The following is a 12,000-nucleotide window of genomic DNA, read 5'->3' on the forward strand; positions in this document are numbered from 1 at the left end:
GGTCTGGTTTTAAATGTCCAAAACATGGACTGGTTTTAAGTAGGAAATGGCAGAATACATGTTCATTGTCCTGTCTTTAATTTTAGCCACTGAAGGTTACCTTTGCCGTATAAGCTTACAAAATCTTCCCACTGCAGGAATGCTTTTCTGTCCACCTTTAGGTCTTTGCTCAAGTTTCAGCATCCTTATCACTTCAGAATACCATATCTAGGACTGGAAAGGTTGCTCAGTGCTGGAAAGCTCACTTATCATGCACAAGGTCCTGGGTTCTAGTCCCAGCCTTGGAATAGGGGGAGAAAGCCCTCAAAAAAATCCTATCCTCACCTATTTCCCTTCTAGCTTTGTCTCACCACCAACAGCTGACAAAAGTTGTCATTGTTTACTGTCGGTCCTCAAAAGAAATGCTTAGAGCTGGGATTGCTGAGTGTTTAGGTACATGTCTATGATCCTAGTACATGAGAGGCAGGAAGCTTGGGAATTTAAGGCCAACTTTTGCTACACTGAGTTGGAGGCTACATGAGTCCCTGGCTTTGAAATAAATAGCCATATGTGATAGTCCACACCTTTAATCCCAGCATTTGGGAAGCAGAGACAGGGCCTCTGATTTGGGGGCCAACCTAGTCCATCAGTTCCAGGACGACCTGGGATACATAGACCCTTTCTCAACCAAACTAAGGGATGTTCTGTCTGCTTGATCATGTAGCATCAACATCTCAATGATGCCTGAAATACTAAGTTTCACTGTAAAGCTATTGAAGGAGAGATGGATGAGTGGCTCGATTGATAGAAGACAGATGTGTGAAAATATGGATGTGAGTTCAGGTTGACTGAGACACTTCAGGGACTGGTAGCATAGCAAAAGGTCCTGAGGGCAGCTAGGGCACTGAGCAGTCAGGAGCTAGTAAAGTACACAGAGATCTGTAACATGAGTCCAAGCCCTAGGACTGCCTTAGCTGGAGGCCACAGATCTCATGTGTAAAGAATTTGTGTATCTGAGAAGACACCTCAGAGAAGCCTGGGTCAGAGTGAGGTAAGCTGCTTCAGTCGCCTTATGCCTGTTCTTCCAGTGGCCTTCCCGAGAACTGGACTGCGGTGTCTTCCTCTGTGGACTGGTACAGCAGCACTCTCCCAAGAGGAGGTGATCAAAGCCAGCCATTGAGTTCATGTCAGAGACAGTCCCATTTCCCCTTACTAGGGAACCCACTTGGACACTGAGCTGCCATGGCTACATCTGTGCAGGGGTTCTAGGTTATCTCCATGCATTGTCCTTGGTTGGAGTATCAGTCTCAGGAAAGACTCCTAGACCCATATTTTTTGGTTCTGTTGCTCTACTTGTGGAGCTTCTGTCCCCTCCATGTCTTTCTATCTCCCCCTTCTTTCATAAGATTCCCTGCATTCTGCCCTAAGTTTGGCTGAGCCTCAGCATCTGCTTTAATACCCTGCTTGGTAGAGTCTTTCAGAGGTCATCTGTGGTGGCTTTTGTCCTGTTCCTTGTTTTCTTCCTCTTCTGATGTCCCATTTGCCTTTCTGAATGAGGGTTGATCATCTTACCTAGGGTCCTCCTGATTGCTTAGCTTCTTTAGATGTATAGATTATGGTATGTTTATCGTATATTATATGTCTAATATCCACTTATAAAGTGAGTATATACCATGCCCATACTCTTCTTGATGAACTTGAGCACCCATGTGCTTGAGCAGCAGTAGGGCATGAAGCCACACACTTCCTTGATCATGTCTCACAACAACTTGGTGTGCTTGGTCAGATACCCATGGTGCTGGCCTTAGCTTGCTGACTTTCATTATCACCTTGTGGCCTTTGTTGAGGCCCACAGCCTTTTTAGTGCCATGCTTGTTGCTCTCTGATGGTGGCCGAGACAGCCCCAGCTTTCTTTTAAAGAGAGGCAGGAGAGATGGCTCAGGCTCAGCAGCCAAGAGCACTAGCTGCTTTTCTAGAGGGCTGGAGTTTGGTTCCCTGCACCCATATGGCAGTTCACAGTTCTAAATTCCAATTCTCAGGGACCTGGTGCACTGTTTGGTCCTCCGTGAGCACCAGGCACAAAAGTGGTATATAGATACACACTGAGAGCAAATAGAGTAAAAACTGAAAAAAGGAATAGCTTTCAAAAAATCAAAAGTCAGGCATGGTGGCGTGGCACACGCCTTTAATCCAAGAACTCAAGGGGCAGGGATGGAGGGAGAAGTGGAAGTGCTGAGCTGGATAACCCACACCTTTAATTTCAGCACCCAGCGAGGCAGAGGCTGGAGTAGTTCTGTGACACTCCTTACTCGCTCCCCCTTGAGTCCCTGGGAGTCACATGGTCATCCCACAAGGTCATAACTATAGAGTGACGTAGTGGACATTCAGTATAGTCTGGTTGAGTAGGTAATAAATGGAGTTGCCTTTTCTCTTCCAAAGCCTTGCCCCGCCTCCCCACCTGCTCTGTCCATCCTGTCTCCTTCCGCATAGGCTCTAATCAGAAGGGAAAGCCAGATTTAGATGCCCATAATCAGGACATTCCCGGACCTTTCTTGACCTTTTTGCTCAGAGGAACATCAAGAGTTAAGTGGTCACTTAGCCTGGAAAGGATAAAAAGAGAAAGCAAGCCTTGGCACTTGGGGAGGTCATCCAACACCCCCTCCCTGAGTCAATGGCTCTCTGACATCAGCAACAGCTGTATGCCTCAGTGTTCCAGGGTGCCCTCGCTATCCCCTCCTTCCTCTGAATGCCATAATTCTCCACAGAATGGCAACAGCAGGACCTTGAACATTATCTGTATGGCCCGTACCACACAACCCCCTCTCTACTCCCTACCACCTTCCCTGAAGGAAGGCCCACGTGTATCTGAGGCTGCACGTGTCTGAAGCAATGGGTAGGGAGGAGCTAAGCCAGCCAGCCTGGCAGCACACCCTCTGCCTAGGCACAAGCTAGAAGTAACACCTATGGGCAAGTCTGAGCCAAAGATGTCCATGTGTCCCTGGCTGCTTCCCTAAGAGTGCCTCAACAGGAAGAAGAAAACACTCTGTCCCCATAGGAACTGGGTGCTGGAGCCAACAATGCTTTGAGGGGAAAACAGTACCTGTGAGAAGTAATCCCAAAGAAGAAGCTGGGTGTGGCAGAGCATGTCTATAGGCAGGAGAATCAGGATTTCAAGGTTCAGCTACACAGCAAGTCTGAGGACAACCCAGGTTAGACCCTCTTGTAAAACAATCCCACAAGAGATGTGAACCAAAAAGTGGGTTACACCTCTCCAGTGGGCACTGATTGGGAGGGTGTGAACCAGGGGGATAAGCTACTAGAAAGCTGGGATGGACAAAAATGAGCACAGCAGAAGAGTGGTTAAGGTGGACATTAGGGACTAGACCTTGGGGCCTTCAGTGCCTCAAGGCAGTAGCTCTTTTAAGACCTCTTGCATACCTTCACCAGAACAGGAATGAAGGCTGTAGGACTCAGCTGACGTGTATGGTTTCATATATCTAATTACCTCGAGGGGTTTTGGTCTTGTCCTATTTCAAGACAGTAGTGACACGATACGAAAGTCAAATGCTGGTGGCAGGTCCAGGACAAGGTCTGGAGCAGGGCAAATCTTGAGACCTTATTGACAACGTTCTTAGCATTTTGGCTTAAAAGCAGCCTCTGGGATAGTTTGAAAGGAAGAGAGCTTAGCAGAGCAGTGCTGGCATGTCTGGGACCAACAGAGGCAATTCAAAAGATTCATAGATCTTTGCCCAGTACCACAGGATTGCATACTAATGGGAGTGAATAACCAAGTAATTGATCTTTCCCACCTTTCTGCACAGGTCAAGTCCTGGAGCAGAGCTAGCCCAGCCTGGGCTGGATGAGGAAAGGGTGAGGAAGGAGCAGGGTGTATCCTAGGCCCAAGTTAATCTCTCTCTTTTCTCTCTCTCTCTCTCTCTCTCTCTCTCTCTCTCTCTTTCTCTCTCTCTTTCTCTCTGATACGGGATGGGCCCTCTCATATCCAGAAAGTCCTCTAAAATGAGAACTTAGAACAGGGCTTTGCCAAAGGTGGTATCAATGGGTGAGCAAATAAATGAACAATTGAACACACAGGGAGATGAGGAGGCCACATTCCATGTGGAGGAGCCAAGGCCAGCCAGAGGACTGCCCTAGTCCTGACACTGACATCCTTTTTGTCCTTGAGCTGGTTATTGTCACCATCCAGGCTAATGGTCTTGCAGCTTTTTTCTTTTTCTTTTCTTTTCTTTTCTTTTCTTTTCTTTTCTTTTCTTTTCTTTTTGAGATAGGGCATTTTTATGTAGCACTGGCTGTCTTGGAACTCACTATGTAGATCAGGCTGGCCTTGAACTCACAAGAGGTCCACTTGCCTCTGCCTGGGAGTGTTGAGATTAAAGGTGTGTGCCACCATGCCTAGCTCTGGTCTTGTTGCGAGAACTTACTCTTCTTTGGTTCTTTCACCCTGGCTTACTCTCTTGGCCGGTGTTTCTGTATAGTGGTGATTCAGCCCAATTACTGAACATTTAAGTGAATGCTAAATCTGAAACTTGAGGCCGAGGCTTAAAGTCTACATTTAAGACTTTTGGGGAGCTATATGCCCTCTGTCAAACGACCCCATTTCAGTGGCCACCACTTTCCTCCGACCTGCTGGTTCTGGCCCTTTCTACTCCGTTCCACACAGTCTGCCTCCTCCCACTTTGGCCAGCACTGCAATGTGAGGCAATCTCTTCATCCTTGACCCTCAGCACGGTGACTGATGGCTTTTTTATCTCAAGCGATGATGCACAGCCTTCCGCTGGAAGCATTTAAGGCAGAGTGCTTGATCCGAGCCATAGCTGCTGGCCTCGGGACCTTGAAGGCTCAGGAAGAGCAAATCCCTGAGTACAGCGGCGGCGGCAGTACTGCCACATCTTGGAGACAGCATGCTACTAGCCACTTTTAAGCTGTGTGCTGGGAGCTCCTACAGACATATGCGGAACATGAAAGGTGAGTCTGAGGCAAGCCCTCACGCCCCTTTGTGGTATGGTTTTGTGGGACAGAGCTTGGGTGAGGAACAGACTACCTAGGCTGCCACCCAGTTGTGCCTCATGACTGGGTGAATCTTTTCCTCTCTGAACCTCAGCTTTTCACCTGAGAAATTGGGCTGGATACTAAGATGCTACACCCCACCCAAATTCTGTAAGTTCTGTAGGCCCCTAGTTGCTCTGGAGCTAGTACTGATGCTGCCTTCCTTCTGGATTAGACTGAGTCTGTACCAAGGTTCTGAGGTGAGTCTTTGCTACAGGAGTAGAGAAATGTAGAAGCCAGCCTTGACTCTAAGCCCAAGAATTGGCAAGCCCAAGGCACTGTCTGGGAAGAAGAGCAGGAGAAAAAGACAGGAGAATTGGCCTGCAGAAACAAAAAGCAAAGCTGGGCGTGATGGCACACCCTTTAATCCCAGCACTAGAGGAGGCAGGTGGATCTCTGGGTTCGAGGCCAGCCTGGTCTACAAAGCCAAGGCTACCCTGTCTCAAAAAAATAAAAATAAAGAAGAAAAAGAAGAAGGCTGTGGCAAAGGGTTGGGGGTGCTCTTGTCACTGTATAGCCAAGAAGCAGATCTTGGCAGTGGGGTAACACTCAGGAGACAGAACGTTTTCTACTCCATATCCAGTGACTTACTGAGCAGCCTTTTCTTCTAGTTAATGGACCAGGTAAAAGGTGTCCAGGTAGGGCCCGGTTTCACCAGCCCACACCTATTTCCCAAGATGCAGAAGAGACTGTTAGACCCTGAAAGTGCTGGAGGAAGCTTAGCGTCGAATCTGCCGTTAGAGACATGGCTGTAGTCTGGGTCCCTGCTGGAATGATGTTCCTGAGCCAGTTTGCTCCTACGGGATGAGTGGACTGGATGGCCCCTCTCTTGGGAATGTTCTAGCTCCTTGACAAAAGTTTCCTTCCCTACCTGCAGGACTGAGGCACCAAGCTGTCCTGGCCATTGGCCAAGAGCTGAACCGGAGAGCACTAGGGAACCCCAGTACTGGATGGATCAGTCAGGTTCAGCGTCGGAGCTCTCTGCTTGGTAAATGTTGGGGCTTCTGGGCTTCTGCCAGTGACTGGGTCTTAGGGTGCAAATGTTCATGGTTTCTGTTCCCTGTCTGTGGTTCCCTAGCTTCCCTGTCTACCTGCAGACAGGACCTTATGGCTTTGATCTTGTCTCTGCTGAGGACTGAACATGTTCAGAGGGCAAAGGGGCAAGAGCTGGGGATTGGCTAGGACACTGGACAGAGGTTTTTTTCTTTCCTTGGCTACAGGTTCTCAGCTGGAAGCGACACTCTACAGTGACCAGGAGCTGTCCTATATCCAGCAGGGAGAGGCGGCTATGCAGAAGGCCTTGGGCATCCTCAGCGACCAGGAAGGCTGGAAGAAGGAAAGCCAGCAGGTAGGTAAAGGTGGCTGTGAGAAACCTGCAGTTGCTTATTGTCCCATTGCCAGTACTCAGGGCCCGCTGGGGCTTTTACCTCACTCATGACTGATCGCCAGCTAAGCAGTTTTACTCAGAACTCTCCTAAGAATATATCCTCGAGGCCGAGCGGTGGTGGCACACGCCTTTAATCCCAGCACTCAGAGGCACAGGCAGGCAGATCTTTGGGAATTTGAGGTTAGCCTGGTCTCTGTAGCGAGTTCCAGCCTAGCCAGGGTTGCATCGTGAGATCCTTTCTCAAAACAAACAAGGACTATATTCTCAGACACGGCTCTCTCCATAAGACCTGATTACAGTATCTCCATAAGACACTATTCCTCTGAATGCAGTACACTCATCCAAGAGAAACCGTGTGCTATGGAGACTCCACAGGCAGGAGGGGACAGATCTCACCCTGTATTACCCTCCTACCATACTGGAATGCACTCTGTATTGTTCAGCCTACTATGTAGGTGAGCTCGCAGTGGGTAATGTAGGCCCCATCCTACCGGAGCTGGAGCACACAACAATGACCCAGTATTGTCTACGGCCCTGTTCTCAATGCTGTATACTTACTGGGAGCCAGTCACAAGACTCATGTTAAAACCAAGCAGCTCTTTTATTAGATCTGCTTTGGTGGCCATATCTTCAGCAAACGTTTACACACTATCCATCCCCCAACGTTCAGATGAAACATCTTGTTGTTCAAGTTCTTACAGTAATGGAAACAGACTAATAGAATCCAATAGACTAATCAGGGATGCAGGCTCAGCACTGCTCTTTGTGAAGGGCCCTTGGGCAAATCACTGAAACTTCCTGGCAACAGGTTCTTCCGAAGTGAAATGGCTCATGTCGTACCAACCAAATCCCCCTACATCCTCTCTATATAATTAACTGGCCCGTAGGCTGGACATTTTACACTCCCAGGTCTGCCAGACTTTTGAGCTTTGAACGATGGGTCATTTCCTTTGGATCTGCCCATACTACCAACATTCACTACCAAGACAAAAGGCAAGTTACCTCTTCCAGTCTTGAGTCAATATACGAGGCTTGTGGCGGCCATGCTTACCACTGGGTCCTCATCAGGTAGATCCAGTCCCACCGCTCAGCGCAGACTTACCTAGCATTGTCTGAGTAGGCTAGGGATAATCTGCTCCAAAGTTAACCACGTGGCCCTCTCCTGTCCCTCTGCAGGAGAACGGGGACGAAGTGCTCAGTAAGGTAGTCCCAGATGTGGGCAAGGTGTTTCGGCTGGAGGTGGTGATAGACCAGCCCATGGACAGGCTGTATGAAGAACTTGTGGACCGCATGGAGGCCATGGGAGAGTGGAACCCAAATGTCAAGGAGATCAAGGTGGGGAAAGCCCCGGTGTGGGGGGAGGGGCCCACGGAGTGCAGTCTAACAGGCAGGCAAAGGGATCCCGAACGACCTGTGGGTGCTTAGCCTACCACTGGCGGAGTCCTGATTCCCACTCTCTTGTGTTAGGTCCTGCAGAAGATCGGAAAAGACACGCTCATCACCCATGAGCTGGCTGCAGAAGCAGCAGGAAACCTGGTGGGGCCCCGTGACTTTGTGAGCGTGCGCTGTACCAAGCGCAGAGGCTCCACCTGTGTGTTGGCAGGCATGGCCACACACTTTGGGGAGATGCCCGAGCAAAGCGGTGTTATCAGGTAAACCTGGCAGCAGTCTCCAAACTGCAGTGTCTTCTGGGATCCCCACTTCCAAGAAACCGATCCTTAGTCCCACTCTTGACTTTAACAAGAAAGGGCCAAAGTGGCCCCACTTCAAAACCCAGTTGGTTTTTTCTGACCCGCTGAGGACCTTCTAAGAACCCTAATAATTTTCCAAGCAAGTAGCAGGCGTCTTTGGGTTCTAACAGTGGGGGAGGGGAACGTGCAGCAGGAGGCCTCCAGCTACAACCAGCAGGTTCTGATGAGCTGGTAGCCATGCCAACTGTAAATAGTACTTTGGCGAAGGACTTCCTGATGAAATTTAAAATATAAGGGACTCTAGAAATGTGGCTACTGTTAAGTAATCAGTGTAAGAATTCTCATTTGTCTTCTTGCCTTGGCTGCTGTTCTTTTGCCAGAGCTGAGCACGGTCCCACCTGCATGGTGCTTCATCCAGTGGCTGGAAGTCCTTCAAAGACTAAGTTCACTTGGCTGCTCAGTATTGACCTCAAGGTGAGAGGCCTGGGAATAGAGTAGTGACAAAAATGCTCCTATCTCCCAACATAGAGAATACTCTTGCATTTTTTTTCCTTTTAAAACACGTTAAATTGTGAGCGCATGGTGTGTGTGTGTGTGTGTGTGTGTGTGTGTGTGTGTGTGAATTTAGGTACTCACGTTACAGCAATCTGGAAAATCAGAGGACACTGTTGACCTGGGGCTCTTCCTCCTTTACGTGGATTCCAGGAATTTTATCAGACTGCTAGGCCTGTGAGGCATATACTTACTTTGACCTACTAAGCCATCTTATCAGCCTTCCTCTTGCATTCTGATAATGCTGATAGCCTTAAATAAATATGGCTTGCTAGAGACCACTGTGGAAGCCTGCAAAGGTTTCCTCACCTCATCTAAAAAGCTGTGTGTAGTGTCTGAAACCTCAATATTTAGGGGCAGGAGGAAGATCATGTTTGATTCCAAGATAGCCCGAGTTACGTTTTATTTTTAGAATTATCAATTTTATGTATAATCATGACCATGTAGAAAGAGGTGCTCCTAGGCCGGGACAGAGGTGATGAGAAAGGTTAGTGATGTCTCAGGGTCCCACAGCCGGGAATCCTGTCTCTGACAATAGGGCAGCAAAAAGTGCACCCTCTAACCAGGAAGCCTGAGTCACCGCTGCCCGGGAGGGCACCGGAGAAGTGTGCATGGGATCTCAGTGCTCTCGTCTCTACTCCAGGGGTGGCTACCGAAGACCATCATCAACCAGGTCTTATCACAGACCCAGATGGAGTTTGCCAACCACCTGCGCAAGCGCCTGGAGTCCAGCTCTGCCTCTGAGGCCCGGTGTTAAGGACTGTGCCCACTACATCAACCTGCTTGCCACCCGCACACTCCAGCAGGAAGCTTGCAAGTCTGTTTAAAATCTTCAGTTGATGACAATGGGAAGATTAGTAGTCATAAAACTCTAAGACTGACTGGTAAAAAGTAGAAAATGAGGGAATGGGAAAATAGAAATGAGGCTTAGAATAAAAGACCTCTAGCGTCTCCCACTGAGCTGTGAAGTGAAGGCTAAGGGAAAGGAATCTTAAATCCTTTTATAGGCCTATACATGCTCATCTAAAACCCTAAAAATGCCAGCAGCTTATGTGATAAGGTAGTGCTCAGGATCAGGAACCGTTGTTTTACAAGCTCAAAATGCCTGAAGGCAATGTGTGCACCAAAAAGCAAGGGCTTACCTAGGGAATTCTGTGGCCTTCTGCTCCTCTGAAAAAGGCCAGAACTTGAAACTACCCACAAAAGGGAGCTTTCAGAGTATACATCCTAACTTTTCTCTACGGAGAAATGGAGTAGTCATTGTGCTGTGGCCTCCCTACTTATCCCATCACAATAAAAACCATGTGTGCACAATCCTGCCTGTACATATCTGTCCCACTCTAAGGAAATCTGCTGGGAATCATAGCTTCATTAGAGTTCTGGGCCAAGACTGTTGGTTTAAGTTACCTAGTTTGTGGAGCTCCAGCCAAAAGCCAGTGTGGTGGCACATGCCTTTAATCCCAGCACGTCAGAGGCAGAGGCAGAGGCAGGTGGATCTCTAATACTGAGGCCAGCCTGGCCTACATGCAAGGATAGCCAGGGCTACAGAGTGAGACCCTGCCTCAAAAATACAAGAACAGTTGGGAGCACTGGTTGTTCTTCTAGGGGATCCAGGTTCAATTCCCAGCACCCACAATGGCAGCTCATAATTGCAATTCCAGTCCTAGAGAATCTGATGCCCTCTTCTGGCCTCTGTGGGCACCAGACATGTACATGATGCACAGACATACAAACATGTAGGCTGAATACCCATAAACATTAAAAACAAAGTACTAGTCAGGCATGGTGGCTGTAATCTCAACCCTCTAAATGACGACACAGGGAACTACCCTAAATTCAAGGCTAGTTTGGACCACAGTGAGACCATCTCACAACAAATACAGAACTCTCTAGAGTTGACAGTTAAGATTAATAGCTTTGGGAGAGGAAGATTATAACAGGATTTTTATCTGCCTAATTAAAAAGATTATACCAAATAAGAAATATTAATAATGTAAAGATAGTGACTATGTCTATTGTTTATGAGCTTAGTTAGTAATAAACAGATTAGATGTCAGCTTGGCTCAGAGCTAGCAATTTCCTTGTTTGAAAAGGTTAAAATATTACCATTTGGGAAGAAAAAATACCTAGAAGGCAATAGAGTAATTCCTGTTCCAGGATTTGGAGATGTTATACTTTAAAGATGTAAGTTGAGAGCTGGGCATGGTAGCGCAAGCCTTTAATCCCAGCAGAAAGCAGAGGCAGGGGGATCTATGTGAGTTCAAGGCTAGCCTAGTCTACAAAGTGAGTCCAGGACAGCCAGGGCTGCTAAACAGAGAAACCCTGTTTCGAAAACAAAACAAAAAATAAAACTAATTTAAGTTGGGATCAGCAAAATGACTCAGTGTCAGTATCTAAAGTGCCTGCCACCAAGACTGGTGACTCCAGAAGGGAGGAGGGAACTGAAAACTGACTCCACAGAACTGTCCTGATTGCCACTTGTTTGCACTCTCATCTGTATGTGCTGGAATATATTGGGTTCCTTTGGTGAATGTTAAGGATGACACAGTTACTGCATACACATGGAGGTCAGAGGGCAACTGCAGGAGCGTACACCCCCACCCCCGGGATGTCAGGGTAGGCAGCAAGCACCTGTATCTGCAAATGCCAAGTTGCTGACCCACTTTTCTGTCCTTTATGGTAGTAGTGTGGTTAATTCCTATCATTTGCAAAGAATTCCAGCTTATTTATGAATAGAACAGGGTGGGAACACTGATATTTATTGAAGTCTTAACAACTGATATTTATTACAATTCATTCTGATTGCTTTTCAGTCTACTTTGCCACAGTTAAGAGTATCGCTCATCCTGGAGCTTCAGGGTGAGGAAGGGCACTGTAGAGCTTTTCTGATAGAACCATCACCAGGATTAGCTAAGAGAAAGCAGCCATTTGCTGAAAAATTCAGTAGAGCAAGGAGGGTACTGGTAAAAGGGCCTTCAGGAAGCACCGTGGCTGTAACTGGACTGTCATTTGCTCCTTCTCACCCTGTTAAGTGTATCTTTGTGCTGTTTGGGATGTATTATGCATTTGTTTAATTTTACATTTCAATAAAACTAGTTGTCAATGGTAACCTAGGTACCAGTAGGTGCCTCTATATGGGTAGTTCTTTTTTGAATCTTTCAAATGAGCCTTATTAACACATCCAAGTTCAAAACTGCACACACATTTTTGTTGTTTCATTCTTCAATTTTGTTCTTTATCCTAGCTCAGCCTCTCTTGAGTGCTGGAATTAATGGTGGGACCCACCAGCACCTGGGCTTTTCTTTCAAACACTAAATATTGTCCAGT

At 47.5% G+C, this 12,000-nt stretch overlaps 1 protein-coding gene across 1 annotated transcript; it reads left to right on the forward strand.

The window, feature by feature from the left end:
- The first annotated feature begins 771 nt into the window (after window positions 1–771).
- On the forward strand, window positions 772–11,806 carry Star (steroidogenic acute regulatory protein). The gene is made up of 7 exons (XM_021627610.2): window positions 772–4,962; window positions 5,921–6,031; window positions 6,264–6,391; window positions 7,607–7,765; window positions 7,898–8,082; window positions 8,502–8,595; window positions 9,317–11,806. The coding sequence occupies exons 1-7, from the start codon at window positions 4,899–4,901 to the stop codon at window positions 9,428–9,430; spliced, it is 855 nt and encodes a 284-aa protein (XP_021483285.2). The 5' UTR covers window positions 772–4,898; the 3' UTR covers window positions 9,431–11,806.
- The last annotated feature ends 194 nt before the right edge of the window (window positions 11,807–12,000 follow it).

This window comes from Meriones unguiculatus, chromosome 4, assembly GCF_030254825.1.
Source record: "Meriones unguiculatus strain TT.TT164.6M chromosome 4, Bangor_MerUng_6.1, whole genome shotgun sequence".
Taxonomy (NCBI): Eukaryota; Metazoa; Chordata; class Mammalia; order Rodentia; family Muridae; genus Meriones; species Meriones unguiculatus.

Bases quoted from the DNA above. Each gene is read 5' to 3' on its own strand.
- Star (XM_021627610.2), top strand. From the start codon at position 4,899: ATGCTACTAGCCACTTTTAAGCTGTGTGCTGGGAGCTCCTACAGACAT. The intron at 6,392-7,606 runs GTAGGTAAAGGT...GTCCCTCTGCAG, and splicing joins GGAAGAAGGAAAGCCAGCAG to GAGAACGGGGACGAAGTGCT. The intron at 8,596-9,316 runs GTGAGAGGCCTG...TCTCTACTCCAG, and splicing joins TGCTCAGTATTGACCTCAAG to GGGTGGCTACCGAAGACCAT.